Genomic DNA, 19,518 nt, shown 5'->3' on the forward strand with positions numbered 1-19,518 from the left:
TTTGTTTTATATAAGAGAATATGCCCCCTTCCCTTATGCCTATTATGTCAATATGGCTGCTGTGAAGAGAATGAGTTGTGGAGAATATTAGGTCTGTGCTTGTTTCTTTGTTTCAGCTCTTTAATGGAAAATCTTTTTGCCAGACTGAAAATTCAGACTGATTCTTTGCGTATGGGAAAAGGTTATGGACTTATCAGTGATGATTCCTTTTTAAGGGGCAGGAGAGAAGCTAGGGAGAGAAAAAGGACAGGAAAGACAGACTGGAGGATGATGAGTTTAGGGTAGCAAAAAAGAGTGTGTGTGGATAGATTGGATGCGATAGGAGAATGAAAGAGAGGAAAGCAGTTGCTGGCAAATGGACACACATGGCAGTGGGCTTGTCATGAGGCATAAAAATGATAGTGGATCTTAAAATTCAGTATGGAAGAGAATGATAAATGCATGCTGCTCAGTCTGAAAAGATTAGTTTCACTCCTGCTTTGGCAGTGCTTTTGGGACAGGAGTTTCAAACCGGGTGCCTGTTGTCTGCGCCTTGTCATTTTATGGGGTTTAGACCACATGGAGGTTCTGGCATGGAGGTTGAATGACCAAGAAAAGCTCCTGGCATTTATTGCCCAGGTCAGTAGAGCTGCAGCTGTTGCCGGAACCTGTGAATCAAATTTTCCTGCAAATAACCCAAATCTAGAAGCTCTCTGAGGTTGAAGAATGACTGGCAAAAGGATTTCAGGTGCTTAGACTCACTGCCCCACCGCAGGTAGGGTCAGGACTAGGCTTGGATGGAACTACTCTGTCTCCTCAGTGATGGAGAGGATGAAGGTCCACAAAGTGAAGAGAATCCCAATAGCCTGTACTCAGTTTAGTGCACAGGAAAGACATCCTGATATATGCACAGCAAGCATTGTCTTTCACAGGTTTTGCCCAGGAAAATAGTGGGAATGCATACAGCATTGAAACAGTCTGCCTGATTTTCCTGTTCCCTAAGCAACCTGAACTAGTCTGTATTTCTGCATAAGGATTTGTCTTGCTTCTATGCCAGGGCCCAGCCTGTGCCATTCATGGCTGTTCTTCTTTGCCCATCCAAATCAGTGATTCTTTTTAAAGTAATACTTTTGCTTTATGCCTCCCTTATGGATTTCTCTTTATTAGTGTCATTAGTCACGTGCTTTATTAGTGTCTACAAATCCTGCATGCTCACTTGCTAGCCTGTGGGGTTGGCTAACAGTGTTTATCACATGGATGGATTTGAGGTAGACACAATCCTAATGAAAATGGTTGGGCAGGAAAGCAAGGAGATGTACACAGTACAGCTGTGTGACTGTGATCTCAATATGTGATATGTTTACTGTCTGGTGCTGACTGAGGAGTTAATGCCCCTCAGCCTTGCTCTCCCCCTGCCTGGCAAATCTGCACCTGCCTTTCCGCAGCGTCCCTGAGTTACTCTGGAGCTAGCAGGCAATGTGGCGACAGAGGGTAAAGAAGGAAGCAAGGGCACAGTACAGTCACAGAGCTTATCATGCTCCTTTAGCACTGGCTGCTTTATTAGATGGTAGCTAGCAACACAGTTGCAGCAGTGTTACTTGCTTTTCTTTACTGTCTTTGGTTTGGATCATGTTGCTATCTGACATCAGGAACTGAGGCTGAGTGGCAGCCTTCCTCTTCTCTCACTGTCCCAGGGCTCTCAGCTGTGATTTTGTAGCAGGCAGTAAGCGGCTGGTCAGCTGTAATCAAATTGCAACACTGCTTACAGCTGCTCTCACATGCAGCTGCTCTGGCTGACTGTCACCTCTACCAGATACTTGATCCTTGGATCCAGGAATCCCTGTGGAGCCACCTATGTGAGAGAGAAATTATAGATGAAATTTCTGTTTCAATAATTCAACATCTCTGCAACGGGAACATGCTTCTTTGAAGAGTGATGTTCTTTTGCCAACTGGCCCTTAAAAATGTCTACATGTGAGTAGTGATCAGTTTTGTGTCCATTACTTTTTTGCTAGGAGCCTCAGGAATGGCCAACGAAATCAACATTTGTCTTTTTTGATGTTAATTTGATTATAGACTACTTGGGGCAGGATGTTCTCTGTTTTAAAACAGGGTCAGATCTCATCTGGGACAAAAACATACTTCTGTGGTAACAATTAATATGAGGAGACAGAAAAGAAGTAAAGCAGCTAAATGAATTTAATTACTTGGCCTTCAGTCACATACTATTATATCTTCTACTTTGTTACTAGTACAGAATGATGGTTGTGGATCTAATCACGTAACAGCCAGTGTTTTCACTGAGTCACTTCTTCCAGTGTTTTATAGCTTACCAGTAAACTTAAGTTGTAGTATGAAGGGTGTATGCACAGGATCAAGCCCTTCTGGAAGATATTGAAAAATCTATCTTTTAACTGTGAGGATACTTTAGGAATGAAGAAGCAAAGATTGTATTTAATACATACTTTTTGCTACACATCTGCCAAAACAGAGAAGCAACAAGCATGGTAAATGATTAATCTAAGCTGAAGCTGTGTTTGCTGATGTTTTTAGAGGGGGAAGTAAACAACACATACATTTGAAAATGGTGTGCTGTTGTGTGGTTGTCTTTATCACTGAAACTTCACAGGTGTTTTCTAGACATGGATTCCAATTCACAGTTTAACTTCTTTTCCATCTAGATCTGCTTTACTATAAATTGCTTTTTTTCTCGATACTAAGTGTATTTTATGTAGCCACTGTCTAAATTTCCAGCAATAACTAATAGCTGGAGGTGTCTCCATTCTCAGTATTCAGTGTGGGATACTTTGACATTAAATGTGTTAGAGAGGGAGAGCTCACTGCGGTTTTTGAATATGAAACCCTTTTAATGACAGCTAAATCAATATTCAGTAGTGGCTGGGATGTTGAACATGCAGAAATGTGCACATTACACATGAAGCTAAAGAAAAGGTGTAAAAATCATCACAAGAGTGTTAAGTATCAAGCAAGAAATCCCATTCCTGTGAAATTAATGGAAATGTTGCCAGGACTTCACTGGGGCCAGAATTACCCATAGGCTTCCTAGCTTCCTTCACATACTCAGCACCTCCTTTTGAGTTTCAAAGCCATCCCTTTTCTAAATGCATAGGTTGTAAAACTCTGAGTTACATGTTCTTTCTCTTTCTTTAGCAGCCTTCAGGCATAATGTGTAAACCACAGGAAAATACTAATCTTTGTTTTAGAATCTTTTCATGAGATGGGTCAAATGTTTAACAAAAGGCAGTTAAATGGAAAGGGTCTGCTTTCTGTGACAAGCCTGCAATGATCTCAAACTCCGGATGGGTAGTAGTCCAACTAATACCATCCAGCCTCTGAAATCAACACTGGAAAAATGAACTTTTAATGGTAATCATGTCCATGGTTATACACATTAAAGCAGGCTACTATGCATGCTATACATAACTGAGCAAAAGGTACTAGATAGTAGGCTTTATTTAGACCATAATTCCCTAGATCTGGAGGTGTTCAGGAACCTGCCTAAGACTCTATGAAAGCTTTTTAAATGCTTCCTGATGTGGATCAATCTTTGCAGCTGTTTAACACGCCTTTCAAGCTTACAAAGCCTGGAAAATCACCCATCTGTAAATACCTGAAGATGACTAGGTTGTAAGCAATCCAGTTTGCCCAGTCCCTTTCAGAAATAAGCTCTGTGTGCTCCAGCTGCCCATACCAGTCAGGCAGATGAATGATCAAGGTGCAGGATGCAATGTAAAGTTCTTCCAACACACCTAGATGCCCTTCCAGTGTGCAAGCTTAGTAGGCAGGCAGAGACAACCTGTTACCAGTCCTTTCTGAATATTATTCTGTATCAGCAACTGCTGGGAATTTATGTGAGATGATTACCATTTTCTCCTTTTTTCCTGTATTAGAGAATCTGAGCTCTTGCTAGAGACAAACTGCCACTATGAAAATCTAGGAAGAAGTTCAGAAGATTTCTATGCAGATGGAAAATCTCCCATACAGTTCCAGGATTAATGTCCTTTCAGGTTCTAAAGAGATGATTTTCCTTCTTAAAAGAAAAGCAATTAGAGGAAGACTCTGCAAGTATAAATGTTCTGAGCTTATGATGTCCTATATGAAAAAAATTAAGAATATACTGGGCTCAGAACAAAGCACTGCACCGTACTTCAGTTTCATCCTATCTCCGGCTTTGTGCTTCATGAAACAACCATGAGCTTCCAAAGGTGACACAAATGCTCTTGAAATGTTTCTGACAGTTGATGGGCAGTTTAGAAACAAAACGACCTTTTTCCCACAGAGACAGAAGTCTTAACTGTTCCTTGCTCTGCAGTTGAAATGTGTCACATATAGCCTCTTTAGAGCTTGAACAAAGAAAAAAAAAATTAACCAATAAAACCGTACTGCAACTCTCCTTGTAACATCCAGGGATATTAAAACATAAAGGATAAAGAAAAGGACACATCTAATTTGTCTTCTGTTTCCTTTTCTTTCAATTCAGTGTTACTTGCCTAGTTCAGCCAGTAGAAACTTCTCCTGTTGAATTAACTACCTTTGCAGATCACCACATGTTCAATTAACCTAAGCATTCTATTCACCAGCAGTGCATGTATATGTTTGGCAACAGCCATGTAAACAATTATCTGGTGTGCTCCAGGGAGTCTTAATTTGTCCAAAAGTACTTCTAGCTATTGGTAAACCTTTTGCTCAGCCACATGTTGTTAACTCTTAAATCAGCTATTCTTTATTCTGCATGTGTTGAATCTCATGTAACACTCAAGAACTCTGAGCCAAAGATGAGTAAATAACTTGGGAGCCAGAGAAGGGGGGGAGGCAACAATCATATCCTTATAAAATATTTGAAAGGCCTCCCTCATTAGATATCAGTATAGTTGCTGTTGCTGTCCACTGATCTGTTTGACTCTGTGGTACTTCAATAGATTGCAGTTGACAGGACAAAATCTACCTCCAGTTCATGTAAAAAAGGGGCACTCTATTTTTTTTGATCTATCGGTGTTGACTTGCTTTGCTGGATCTTATATCTCCCTTTCACATATGCCCTTCCTTACCCCACCAGCTGTGTGTATGTCTCTGATCTATCTTTTACCTACTGCTGTGGCTTCAGAGCTAATGTGTGAATTCAACTGGGAAGAAAATTTCCTTACCAGTTATAAAGGCATCACAGAGAACACCCTAGGCAGACAGAGAAGAGATTTTTAAGGTGGAGATCGGTAAAGTGCTTCAAATCAGGGTTTTTAGCTGTACCCTTTCAGAGATGTCAGCATAAGAAGCCTTCTTCCAGTCAGAATTTCAAGGAAGTGATGTGTTTTCATTCAAACTAAAAGCTGGTATCCAGTTTAAGGTTCTTGCTTTGCAATAGGTCATTACAAATAGTAGCAGACTGGCAAAGCCTACAACTTCTCCTCAGAAAAAACAACAGTTTGAATAGCCTTTTAATTACTGCATAGCCATTTTAAAATGGGAGAATGTTCATTTCTAGTTTACCTATATATTTTTTTTGATCTTAAAAGTCTGTGCTACAAAAAATAACTGATACTAAGATCTGGATTTTTGAAAGAGGGAATGTAGTCTGGTTATCTGGGCATGAGACTAGGATTCTGGAATTTCTAATTTGGTTTCTCAAACTGACTGACACAAATCAACTGTTGAGCCATCCTCACCTCTTCTATTATAAGATGTTGATGTTATTTCCACACTTCAGAAGGATTGGTTAATTAACAACAGTTTGTAGAGTGATTTCAAGATGGAAAAACATGTTAATTACTACAAACAGTAATGGCATTGCAGGCTAATTTTCATTGATAATAATGTTGATTAACAAATTTACAGCTCTAACAAGCACTATTACGACTTTTGAGTGCAAGAGCAGGGGAAGAGTTGCTATTAGAACTGATCCAGCTGAGTGTGCTGCATTTGAGCACTAAGGACATATTTTTATTATTATTATAATTATATTCATTGATTACTAGGAGTATGTTTACCAAAGTAAGGGATTGTCTTCCCTCATTAGCTCTGGCTGACGATGTGCATGCTCTATGTCATCTCAAAGGAGGAAGTGTCTTGCGACATCTTCTTCCCCTTTCTCCTTCTTCCAGCCACACTGTGGTGGCTCCTTCCCAGGCAAATGCTAATAGAAAACCAGTAGAGGTGTGTAAAGCACCATGCAAATAGGATTATCTGTAGCATGAGGAATAATTTAGGAACTTTGCCTCCTTTTTTCTTCTCCATACTGATAACTGAAGCTCTGAATTTGTCTAACCTTCTCTTCTTTGAGAGATAGGTGTTTTTTTTTTTTTTTTCCTTACCCCAAGGCCAGTTTCCAATGACTTATCATAGTACTAAGGGGTTTCTCCCCAGTGGTTTGAGAATTTCAGGACAGTTCTATTTTTCTTCTGTCCCTACCCATTTTTTTTTTATTCTGCTCCAGTAAATGGTTTGCTACGTAGTGAAAAATCAATTAATGTCAAAGTAAACTTTTGTATTTTCTCAAAACAGCTAAATCTCTGATTTAAAAGAGTTAAATATAGGTACAAAACTTATTTCATTCTTTTCAAACTCAGAGTTGTGAGCTAATACCATGTTGGTTAGTTGTTGCCCTAGCAGTACAATTAAGAACATATTTTAAAAAGAAAAAACATTTTCTCCTTTCTCTTGAGTGACAATCTGAACAGCTGTTCTCTGCTGCCCTGTTCTTATTTTAATTGAAATATTGGCTTCATTTTAAATAAGAAAATTATTTTTTGTGTGTTTCCCCTTTCTCAGCATCACAGTCATTTTAACTAAAGCAATTCCTGAAAAATGTGCATCTTTGACAAAATATAGTTTTTCAGATCTGAGCATTTTCAGATAGCATTTCAGTTAGCAAAATATAGCATTTTCAGAAGCTCCGTGGGGGAGAGAAGACCTCTCATTCTTGTCCTTTCCATAGTTCTGTTAATGTTGTTGCATAGCTATGGCTTAATGTAAAAGGTGTGTATGTTATAGGAAGCTTGGTCTGGAACCACAGTTGTGCTTCCTTTCAATTGTATGCTGTAGCCATCAACATAGGATCTCTCTCTGATCTGCATCTCCCAGTCAGTACTCAAAAGTTGTTAGCCTGGATTGCTGTCATGGACTTCAGTGAGTTTTGTGTGACTTTGATCCCGCTCATGGTTGGTAGACTGTTGTCTTGCTGTTTGAAGACCAATGTCATGAGTTTTGAACTCGAGTCTGTGCTGGGCTTTTCCTGATGGATGTATTGGTACCAAGATACAGTGGAACAGGGTGTAGTTGTTCTTCTAACTCTGTAGATAGCTACAACACTGGAGGGGTGCATCTTTTTCTTTTTCTTTTTTTCACCAATGTAAAAATAAATCAGTGAGAGATCTCTGAAGTCATCCATGTACTGTGATGGGCCTGTATGGGATTTTAATAATTCTGTTTTGCCTGAACACCAAAACTGTATAATCAGACTTTATCCTCTGGGAATTATTAGCAGTTCCAAGAAAGTAGCTTAGTTTGCATAGTCAATGAAAAAGAGATCTTTCCAGAAGGCAGTTCAGAACCAGTATTTTTCTTAGTGCTCTGAGGATTGGTTTCTCTCTAAAGATGAAGCCTAAAAATGCTAGATTGCTAACACAGGCACTTCAGTTAGGTAGCTAAAATGACACATAGGAATAGGTGCAGTGGGACCTTTGAAAATTGCCATAGTGAAATGCCGTTTTCTCTTTACATGGTGAATATGGACTTGATTTAGTAGGTCTGCTCACTGCGCATATTCAGAATCAAGTCTGCTAAATAAATGACTCGATGGGAGTTTATTCCTGTTACCACTACACAGCCATGTAGACAAACAGTAGTTGGTTTTGCCTCTGTACCATCAGTAAACAAAGTTCAAATAAATTATAGTGCATAACACAGACACAAAGATGCCAATGAGTGTATAATCTTATGAGGTGCTGTGTTAAAAGACTGATTTTGATTAGTAAAATCTTTACTCCTGCTGAATGGTGCATGTAAGGCAAAGGACCAGATTAATTTTAGATCCCAGTTGAGCTTGAAAGGCTGAACTGATCTGATCTAATGAGCAGTAAATAAACATAGACCATCAAAATGGTATTTTAACAGGAATTGTATGAAAATGAATAGTTTTTTTTCCTTGAATGGCTGCTCACACCTCATCACCATAAATACAATTCAGTTTTATATTTAATTTCATGTACCAAAATGGAGACTACCTGCATTGAAAGAGAAGCTATACAAATAACTTAATAAGATAGCATAGTGCAGTATGACATTAAAAGGATAAGTAATGAGGTCTGTGAACAGCTTGACTTTTCCCTGACTATTACTTAAGAATTTGAAATGTCTAAAGTGAAGTGTGATAGAGTTAATGAAAACCACCCTGCATGAAATAATGACATAATGTAAGGGCTTTGTACCTTTTTATCAGCACAGTAAAAACAGAAAACACACACCACCCCACTGATTGATATCACATCACAATATTTTGATTACTATTAATATTCACATGACTCAGTAATCTTGAGGACTCTGGTACTTCAGTCCTGCTCCCACTGCATTCAGTGGCAAAACTCATCCACCCGTAGATTTCAGTAACCAACAAAGTCTAGCCTTAAGCTATGAATCTAGAACAAGGGTATATTGTTATTTACTGAGTTGAGCTGAGCTGATTGCATGATTACTGCAGCAAAGTCCCTTGGTCCTTATTCAGATAAATGTCCCATCAACATCAGTTGTAATTAGAGCAGTGTGAGAAACACTTCTGTATCTAGAAATAAAGGATTTATTTTTAGAGGAAGGGGGGAAGGGAATGCTTTTTCATATGCAGCACTCATGTACATACACATATAAAGTGAGAGTTACAGCTAACGCTCTGAGTTTGCAGCTGGAAGGGGATGCTTGGTGAGTGTAAATCTCTTTGCTAGCAGATCCAAAAGGGTTTATAGTCTAAGCACTTGTTATTTTACAATTTCAGCTGACTCTGGTAGCTCCTCTCTACCTGTTGTGTTTTATGCATTTTGTTCTTAGCAGCAGGAAATGCCTTCTCCTTTGGATGCCCTACTGACTTTCTTTTTTATTCTCTTGGAACTTTTTCAGAATTGTACCTCCCAATTGCCACCCCAGAATGCTCTGGTCAGCCTGGGCTGTCAAAGGCCAGCACCACAAGCAAAATGTCTCAGAGTTGGGAAAGCAATGACAAGACACATGCTGCCCATCCGTGGTACTTGTGGAACCAGACCAACAGTGCACAGCTGTAAGATGTGATACCACACTATCATGAACTGTTTGTGTTTCATAATGCATTTCATTGCATTATGGGGAAGCAGAATATAGCAAGATTCAAGACCACAACGGAAGGAGCACTTATATGTGTCATATCTTTTATACTTTTTGTTTCTGTAATAGCCAAGCTTGTACCTGCTTTGTACATGAAAACCTAAGCCTTTATGCTAAGGGCATTTAAACATCTTATCTACCTAGTAGTTAAATACAGATCCATGGACAGCCCTGAATGTTTAGGTTTCTTACTGGCTGAGTCATTTCCTGTTCCCATTCTTGCCTTACCCCTACCACAGACATATATATTCCTTTACAGAGAGATCTTCCATTAAGTGAGGCACTAAGAAGTATTTGAGAACTGGCTGTCCTAATGTTGCTTCTTACATTACAGTATCACACAAATAGTATGGTCTGGGTCCCTACCATTTTTTAGGGGAAAGAAAACAAATCTCTTTAAGATAGATATTATTAAACTCCCTTAACAGATGGCAAAACTGAGGTGTAGAAAAGCTATGTCTTGCCAAAGATTACACAGAAATGGGAGAAGAGCACAAGATTCCTGTGTCTTTTACCACTAATCACAGCCTTAGAGACCCATATATTCATCTTCTTATTTCTTTTGTTATGAGGTAGATTGATATTCAGAGTTTTTAACAGACAGAATAATAACCTCATTTGTCAATATACCCAAGCATAGCTCAAATTTCCCCAAATAATGAGCTTTTAAGCAATAGATTTTTCCTTGGGTATTTTTCATTTTTTTCCCCCCTCTTTCTATAGCTGATTCTTTTTGTACAAACTATGGGAGCAGTAGGCCAATATCTAGACAGCCATGTCACTCCCAAATCAAAGTTAGCTTGGATAATTCTTTTATGATTAGCTGATTTATTAAGTGCTTTTTCTAGGTGTCATAATCTATCATAATATTTGGAATCATAGCTCGTGACTTTCCTTGCTGAAGCATTCAGTACCCACATGTTTGTGGCCTTCTATTAAATTGAAGAAAGTGCTTATCATAGTGCAGTCTTTCCATAGATTTTTTTTTTCTGACATCACTACAAATCAGTGTTAATTTGGGGTACTTTGATTATGCATTTCTGTTACTTCAGCTTCTTGAATTTCTTTAATATTTTAACCACCACTCTGAATGTCCTGGGCTAGTAATGATTGCTTTTACAATATTTACAACATGCCCACAATACATTTACCCTTATGTGGTCTCTACCATAATTCCTTTCTAACATAGTTACTTTCTATGTCTGGGAATTAAGATTAAAAAATACTGAAAGCATGAAAAAGACTTGATGTAAAGCACTGTTCTAGACAGCTTGGTTTCACCTGCTGTGTTACTTAACTAGGGAAAAAAGGCAATTATTTTCTCCTCTAATTTCTGTATTCTTATAGCTCATTTTCTTTTTGACAGAGATTGCAACAGCACTTCCATAATGCCATGTGTAATTATTATTACTTTCCAGGAATCAGCTATCAGCTCCACGAGACCACAAGGACATCCTTAAAGCTCAAGACCTTTCTGTCATCATCAAAGCATATGTGCTAGTCACATCCTTAACACCTTTGCGGGCTTTCATTCATTCAGCTGGCACTGTCTGGCATCCACCCAAGAAGAAGCACTTTTCTGTAAAGGTAAAACACCTCATTTCCTAATTGTTCCGCTCTTTCAGGCAAAGTGTGGAGACAAAAAAACAGATAATATGGTTCTTCACTTTTCCCCCTTCCTTATTTGCAGTCCCCAGCTGACAGTGAATATTCTCCTCATATACAGCTTTTATTCCTCAGAAAGAGAGGGGTTTGATTCGTGAAGGAGGGAAGAGCCAGCCTACGCAGTGAGGGTTATGAAGGACCCTGAGGTTTGCTTGCTTCAATGCCAATTTTTATCGCTGACATTTGACAGCAGTTGCAAGGTTGAAGTTTTCTCTAAAGCGCAGCTGTGGGGGTGCTGTCGTGTTGTAACATCTTTTGCCCAAGTGTTGACAGTGTTGTGAAAAAGGAAAGTAAATATTTAAAATGGTTTGTTTAGACTTCTTTTTTAGGTGCAGTAAAACAGAATCAAAGAGGGTCAGGGCACTTCCAAATAAGGGGAGGGAAGTGTACCATGGAGAGGATTGGCTTCCCATGGTCTCTAGGTTTTATGAAGATGGATGTTTCACAGCTGCTTTAATTGGATTAACTTTGGACATCTCCAAGTGGCTGGAGAGACTCCTCTCTCTCCATGTCTAGTTTGCTCAGCAATACTGCAGATTACCAAGTGTACCTTCCCATTCCTTTTTTCTTTCAGCAACTAACTATGCTTGAACTTGCAACATGGCAGCTCTTCATGAAGGAACTATAGTTCTGTGGCTCCTTTCCTTCTGAAGGAATAAGGTCACAAAGTAGAGGTGATATCTCAAGGTCCCATACAGGTCTACTGCAGCACCTGAGGAGGGGTCCCATATAAGCTGCTTGGGTTAGGAGCTGGTCTTGGGTTCAAATCAGTGTAAATCACTGTCAGGACTCTTTTGATGGTGCCAGCCTTGTAGTGTTCTGCAATTTTAGCTATTTAAAAAGGTGTCTAGTCTAAGCTCATTATCTAATCTCTAATTCTGGTTATTGGAGAAACAGACACCTGTAGAGAACAAATCATCCCACCTAAATTAAGCACTAATTTTAGAATGAGATGAGTTTCCTCCTAAAAATATTTGTTCCCTTCCCAGGGCTATGACTACGTTAGGGAAGGTGCCTACATTTTAGATGACCAGAATTAGGTGAGAGGAGCCTGCATCCCTTTCTTTACCTCTTCAGAAGCTGTGGAAGTCCACAGAACCATAATATTTTGCAGTTCTTCTATTTACACTTAGGAAGACCACTCCCCACTTACAAACCTTGAAGTTCAGTTTTGTTTTATGTTTATTAACATACCACAATGTCCAGCATTTCACTATCATGTCTGAAGTAGGAACTACTTTAAAGGTGAATAGTCATTAGTAAACGCAGTATGGCTCTGGAAAATAATCCCTTCTGAGAGAAGTCTGCTGAAAGGGATGCCAGACACCATTTACAGAGCACTCTGGCAGCTGAAGAAGCAATAAAAATGATAGATAGAAGCAGCAGCACATATACAGTTGTTCCAATCTGGTTACTGCTTCTATGGTATTATATCTTCCACAACTTTAGACAGGCTTGTCAAAATGGCAAGAATTACACAAAAATTAGGCACCAGAGAAAGTATGTTTGTAGTGATGTATAGATTTAAATATATATTAACAAAATGATGGAGAACAGGATGTATAAGACTGTCTCTAAGCATAAACCATGCGCCCTATAAAGATCCTGGGAGGAGTCAGGTAGTCTCTAAAAGTGAGACACTGTGTAATCCAGCAGCTGAAATTCACTGATAGCCCTACTGGGAAAATCATAATGAGGCTTCTGCACTTGAGGCAGAGGCATCAGGCAGGAGGTGCTAGATGTCGTCAGAAGACGATACTTGTGAGGGGGTTTAAATTAAACAGTGATATCCTTTGGGATGAGATTATAGCAAGTTTCAAATAAGCTTCATGGAGCTGTCAGATGTTGCCAGCAAGACATACAATGACAGCACAGCGATCTGCTTTCCTGAACTAGCTAGTGGAGCTATGTGTATTTGCCCCAGCCAAGGAATCTGATCCAGTATATTTCTAAGCAGTCAATATCTGTCAACTCTAGTGTGAAGGAAGGAAAATTGTTCATTACGTTATGAAGCTGCAACCTGTCAATGGTTAATAAAGACAGAAAGGATCTGTTCTTGCACTGATTGACATTGACTGATACCCATTACTGTCATTGGGAACTGAACATGCCAACAGAAGAGACTTTGGTCTTGAAAAATTTGCTAGTGATGCATTTTTCTCTAGAGCAGCTGACTGAATTAATCTTTAAAAATGAACAGATGAGAATAATTTTCATCTGCTGTATTGCTATCATAGATATGCTGCCTTTGGTAATGTTGCACAATAATTCAGAGACCTGCTCAGTGTATATAAGCCTCCGGTCAGCAAATTTTCTCACACTGGTATAATTAAACCATTATCAATAAGAAATTGATCCACAGTTGTGGTTGACTTGGTTACAACTTTACTATCGCAAATTGAGTATGTTAAGTGTAAAATTTGAACTCCTATGCACAAAACCCCTTTGTGGTTGCTAGAAGTAACCAGAATGTGGTGAATATGAAGGTGAGATTTTTTAAAAAGATAGAGATATATCAGATGATACCCAATGATTTAGAGAAACTGTGTAAAGAAAAAAACAGAAGTTTACTGTGTTGAATAATACTGCATTACTCCACTGCTTCTTTTTTAGTAAACTATTGTAAATGATTTTTACAACTTAAATTTACTTACGCTAATCATAGTGACAGGACTTCACAATGACTTTTTGAATAAGCATTGGCTAAATGGCTATTCAGGAAGAATTCAAATGCAGCTTGCTTACCAGCTGCTCAGGTTTTCTCTGGATTGTACAAATTTTAGTATCTCTGTTCAGAAAGCAAGCTAAGAAAAGAAGCTGGTTTCTAGGCTGGCATGAAGATTTTGTGGGTGGTCAAGGGATGGCAAAAGTACAGCTCTGGATTTGGGCCATGACTGGAAAGATGCAGGAAAGGCAGGGGAGAGAATGGCTTTCTGCCCCATGAATATTTTGATGAGAGACTTGTATAATAGCCTTATTTCTTTGAAGAAATTTGGATAGCCTTATTTTAGACCATCTGTCCTTTGAAAAATTAATAATAAAATAAAAGCTTTCTAGGTTAACAGTTGCATATGGTACCAGTTAAGGGATGGGTCTCAATCAGTGTGTGCAATAATTCCCTTCATATAAATGGATATTATGCATGCGTATTGAGCAAAAGACTGACCCCTGAATAATTTTATGTTTGATAGAAGCTCTTGTGTGAAACACTCATTTTTAATTAATTATCTCAAAGTTTGACAGGCTATGAAGTAGTCACCTCCTTTGCCTAGCCATTGACCTTTCCCAGCCTGGTCCCAGTTCTTAACAGAGGGACACAATTTTATAGACTTCCCCATGTCCTGCGTCACCTGGGGAGAGTCTCTGTGCTGTAGACAGCTTTGCACTGTCCCTGCTCTGGGGCATCACTGTCCATTTGCTCATCCAAAATAGACTGCCAGGTGCATCCTGGATTTGAATTCCTTGACTGGTGTACTTGCATCAGCACAGATGTCCTTAGCTGAAAATATGCTCTTAAGTGATTTTCAAGTCATGCAGTGAAGTGAACATAATCAATTAAAGCTGTTTGCTATTGTTTAAGCATGCTGTGGTATAAGTCACTATGACTATCATTGAAATTCTCTCTCTTGTGTATTAGGCATTTGAAAAATTGAATAAACAAAAATATTTTTCATACTTAACATATATACAAATAAAACCGGACCAGGATCTATCCAGGAAATAGGACTTTTAACATGACATGAAGATCTGGCTTAGAGGAGAACACTGTGGAATTTAGCTTGCAGTATTGCCCTCTCGTGGCCAATGTTGATATTACTTGAAGTAATATCCACAGATATTTAATGTGAAATAGAATGCAAACATACATGCAGATAAAGAGCAAAATATTTAGAAACAGCAGAAACATTCTGATTTTTTCCCTTTGTTTTATTTTTGAATTGCTTACTCTTTCCTGTCTTTTAGCAGAAACAAATGCAAAAGAAAACTGCCATCAAATCTTTTGCTGGATTAGATTATAGGGTTAATCAGGAATCAAATTAAATTTGTGAATTAGGTTCTGTAAAAACTTGTCATATGCATTTAGGTGTTCTTGTAAGTAGCCTATGTATAGAATAAAGTTCTCCAAGGCTCCCCTTCCTGGGAGATAAAGCATAACAGAGAGGCTATTTTCTGTCCTCATAACATCTAGAACCCTATTTTTTCTTTTTTCACTTATATCATATCAAAAGTGTGTCTGGACTAGGAGAGATCAAATACCTGTTTAGTCCAACATTCTGTTTCTGGCAACATCCGGGAAAGAAAGTATCAAAAACTGTGTATTTTGTGTAAAGTGTAAAGTTTTCATGTAAAGTGATACTCTCTCCCTGGTGGACTCTACCAGTTTCTGGCAGTCTGCAGTATAAGACACACTAAATTGGAAATAGAATATGTATCTTTATGTTTAATAAGCTCTCCAGTAGAATTTTCTGCCATGCAGTTTTCTAATTGATTTTTGAATCTATTTGTGTTTGGTCTTACCAATAACCTGCAGCAAAGAACATCCACTGCTTAATTATGTGTTGCATGAGAAATAACTTTTTTTTGCTTTAAAACTTCTATCTGATTATTTAATTTCATGTCATTAGTTCTTGTCTTAAGAGAAGGAATGAATAATCCTTCTTTCTTTACCTTTTCCGTATCTGTGTCAGTCTGTCATGCAGTGCACAAAGAGAGTTAAAATTCTTCCTGGATTCTTTTTCTGCTCTTCTCAATATAAGCATTCCAGTTTCTCTAGCAAGAGCTCTTTCTTCACCCTCTCTAGACTGATTATTCCTTATAAGAAGTACATATACCAGAAGTAAGCCTTTTTTCTCTTATCCAGGCCCTAAGCTGTCTGCTTGTCTCCTGGTCCTCAGATTTTCTGGCTCTAGCTCTTCAATCCAGGCAGCTTTGTAAGCTCCCAGCTTTCCAGTTCGGACTCCCCTTCTCATCTTTTCCTTTTTACTTTCCAGAGTGCCTTAATCAAGCTGAATGAGAACAGCTTTCTCTATCACATGGCATTCACTAAAATGAATATAAATGCAAGACTGGGGCATTGATTTGTAGTACTGCCTCAAGTACTTGGTCCTGAAAGCAGGTTTTTTTCTCTCTCCTCCTCAATGACCACATTTCAGACAGGAAAATAAAACATTGTTTTTAGCTCCCAAATGCATTCCTTTCTCCTCTTGTAATCTGACATGAGGCATATCTTTGATGGCAGCAACCCTGGCTTGGTCTTTGGTAGAAACAAATATGAATTTTGGGGAAATGCCTACTTCTTTCAGGATCTTAGGACTCTGTTCTCCTGGAACAGCTTTTTTTAAAGGTCCACATTTGCCTCTCACAGTGATTTGAGAAATGCTGTTAGTAAATCATCTTTACTGTTCCACTGAGAAGTCAATGCCAGGGTTGGGAAACCGTTCTTAGTTCAGTCCCACTCAAAGGCCCTAATTTAGAGGTTGCTAAAGCTAATGAAAAGCTTGTCATTGACTCCAGTGATCTTTGGACTTGGTCTTAAGAGCAAGGATCCTTAGAGGAAAGTTTGCTCATGACCTTTTCTCCTTTTTTTCACCAGCCAAGATTTAAAATAAGACATTCAGGGACAACCACTGAAGTGAGTGGAAATTTGACAACTTAAACCTGAAATAAAACAAAGTATATCTTCCATGTAAGTAAATTAAAATAGTATTAAGGAATAAGATTTGTTTGGCCTGAGCTATTAAATAACCTTTCTTTAAAACAGCTTGTGTAAAGAAAAAAATATGCATAAGTGGGAAATTTGCTGTATAAACTAGCTGAATAATGCCCTAACTTCCCCCTTTATCAAGTGCCATGTCAGAGGTTCAGAGAAATGGTACGACATAATAGTAAATCAGAGGTTGGAATAAACAGATCTGCCTGAAGCTTGTGCTATAAACCTGTGATAAATTGCTGCACTGTTTTCTCTGTGATATATTCTGGAATCATTGTTTTTGATTATGGGTACATTTTTATTGCATTATACATCTTACAACTTTTTCTATATACTGGAGAGACAGTGTGTGGGTCTGTCTATGTTAGCAGGCGATACAGGGGATAGTTCCATTGCAAAATATGTTTTTCTGGCCTTCTGCATGGAATCAGTTTGTATTCTTGCAGGCACTTTAGATATCTAAATACCTCCACATGTATAGTCAAAAGGATTTGTGTTTGTGTGCAAAATGGATGTTTCTGTATTTATGAACAACTACTTACACCCCAAAGTATTTGGACCTAGTGGAGAAATATCACTGAATATAGATCCACTGAGAAGATGAATGTACAAAAATGAATTCAAAATACAGAGCTTATGCTGAAAAAGTTATCAGAGATTGATTGAGTTGATTCAAATGAAAACATGCTCAGCTATTTTCAAAGAGATGAGGCTACCTTAAGTCTTTTGAGTTCCTGCAGACCCAGCCAATCAGAAAGACAATGACAGTTCCAATTGCATAGCAGAACAACATGGAGAGGACATCCTCATTATTTCAAGAAGAGTCGCTTTTTGAAACTGAAGGTCATGCTTCGGTTTCCTCAGAAGTAAATATTGCCCTCAAATATGTTATTGATACCTTTGCTGTCTAGTTTTGAAGGACACAACCAGGGACCAACAAGGTCCTTTCAAAAAGTATTCATACAAATCCTGTAAAGTATGATGCACCAGATTCCAAAATGTAAACATCAGTATTACACTGAATTATTCAGTAGCTCCCATGGCCTTTCAGCTTCCATCTTCTTGCTTCTTGAGGTGTCAAGTGGTGAGTTCAGAGCTTAGCTACATCTCGAAAGGTGAGATACTCTTGCAGGAAAAAACTGATCGGTTCATGTAGTTTGAAGAAAATCAGGATTGAAGAAGTTTATTGATTTATTAATGACATGTAATTAACTGGCAACCAGTGAACTATGCACTCAGAATTAATAGCAGTAATACAATAGATAAACCCCAGTACTAGGCACTTTAAAAAGGTTAATAAACACCTATAAATTTCTAAATATCCTTCTATGAGTAATCCCATGAAGTTCTAATCACAGGCACTCCCCACCTGGTTTTGTGCACACCCAGTCTCACAGGTAGCATGGGTTACAAACATAGACCCCCTCTTCTGGGGGTGCAGGTTCCCAATTTGTATATGCCTCTTGTTGCACATGTGGGTGCTCCAGCTTTATGCTTGTCCATATCATGTGTACCCATGTAGGACCCACACCGCTACTATCTTGTAATGCACATGCCACTGAGACAGTCCCTCACAAAGCGACACACGTACCCCCCAGGTTTTCCCCTACTTCCTGCACCCTGTGCTTCACTCCCCCAACTGGATACAGGTTCCTCATGGATAGGCAGCTCTGTCTGGTCTAGGCAGAAGTTGTGATGCCAGTTGGCCAACTTCTGGCAGTGCCATACTAGGTTTTGACTGCTGCTATTCCCACTCTGAAGTCTCTCCCCCCTGCTACAAATTTTTATGCTCCTTTTATACTTTTTTTTCAAACTCACTCTTTGCTTGTTTGAAGAATCACTGTAATTTCCTGGTTACTGTTTAATGCAGCTGATGGTCACTTTCTTCTTTAACATGATCAGTTTGGGGCAAACAACTGCCCAGACAGTTTTGTATATTCCAGTCACACAGGTTTTGTTATCCTGGTGATTTTGTCAAAAATAAGCTGTGTGAGCATTCCCACCATATACTTCTTACCTGTCTTCAATGTATATTCCTTTAGATTCCCTTTATAGTCGCTGAAGGGACAGAGCAGTTTTAGCTTACAATTAATTTCACAATTTTGAGATGTCTACCTTTGGATGACATAAATCATGCTTTTCAGTGTCTGTATCCTGCAGTGAAGTATAGAAAGAATCTAGACATTTAGTTGGTGCATAGATATATGCCATGTAGTCTTCCAGGGTGGGATTCATCTCCAGATTATGACACCTAAATGTCTTCATGTGAGCTGCGTCTCCAAACTTCTCTTACAATCAACAGAAAGCTAGTCAATGCAGTCAATGAATGTAGTTGTTTTAATTTTGCATTTATTCCCATCTCTAAGGTTAGTTAAGGAGAATCTTACTCTTTTGACTTGTCATGAGGCAGGATTGAGCTAGAAGACAATCCCAGAAGGCTTGCTACAGTTTGTTTTTACTACAGTAAAATTCATTAACATCTTCTAAAAAGTGTTAGAGTAGTCCAGTCCATGTAGTGTACATGCTGTGCCTGTTGCTCAACACACTCTGAACAGGCCTCTTAAAACAAGGGGTGGCAATAGAAGGGACTGGGATACTGCTGGCTAAATCAATTCTATATCCTCTTTCAGGCAAAGATCCTCAGCTAACCATTCAGCTAGCTGGCCTAGGCTGCCCCAGAATATATCCTCAGAAATTCATTTGCAGAAATCATGCCAGAGGAACATCTCAAGGGAATTGCTACAGTAACCATAACATCCAGCCCTGTGGATGGCACACTCTTCTGCTCTCCTTGAGTGTCCATG

The 19,518-nt window shown here is 38.8% G+C and overlaps 1 protein-coding gene across 1 annotated transcript in view; it reads left to right on the forward strand.

Annotated features, from left to right (window-relative positions):
* The window catches only part of CPED1 (cadherin like and PC-esterase domain containing 1), a 156,702-nt gene that overhangs the window by 39,975 nt on the left and 97,209 nt on the right, over positions 1-19,518 (forward strand). Inside the window, exons 5-6 of the mRNA XM_013956493.2 lie at positions 9,100-9,256; positions 10,758-10,926. Of these exons, the coding sequence (XP_013811947.2) occupies positions 9,100-9,256; positions 10,758-10,926 (326 nt within the window). The remainder of the gene's footprint in view (positions 1-9,099; positions 9,257-10,757; positions 10,927-19,518) is intronic.

The sequence above is a fragment of the Apteryx mantelli genome, chromosome 1, assembly GCF_036417845.1.
Source record: "Apteryx mantelli isolate bAptMan1 chromosome 1, bAptMan1.hap1, whole genome shotgun sequence".
NCBI lineage: Eukaryota > Metazoa > Chordata > Aves > Apterygiformes > Apterygidae > Apteryx > Apteryx mantelli.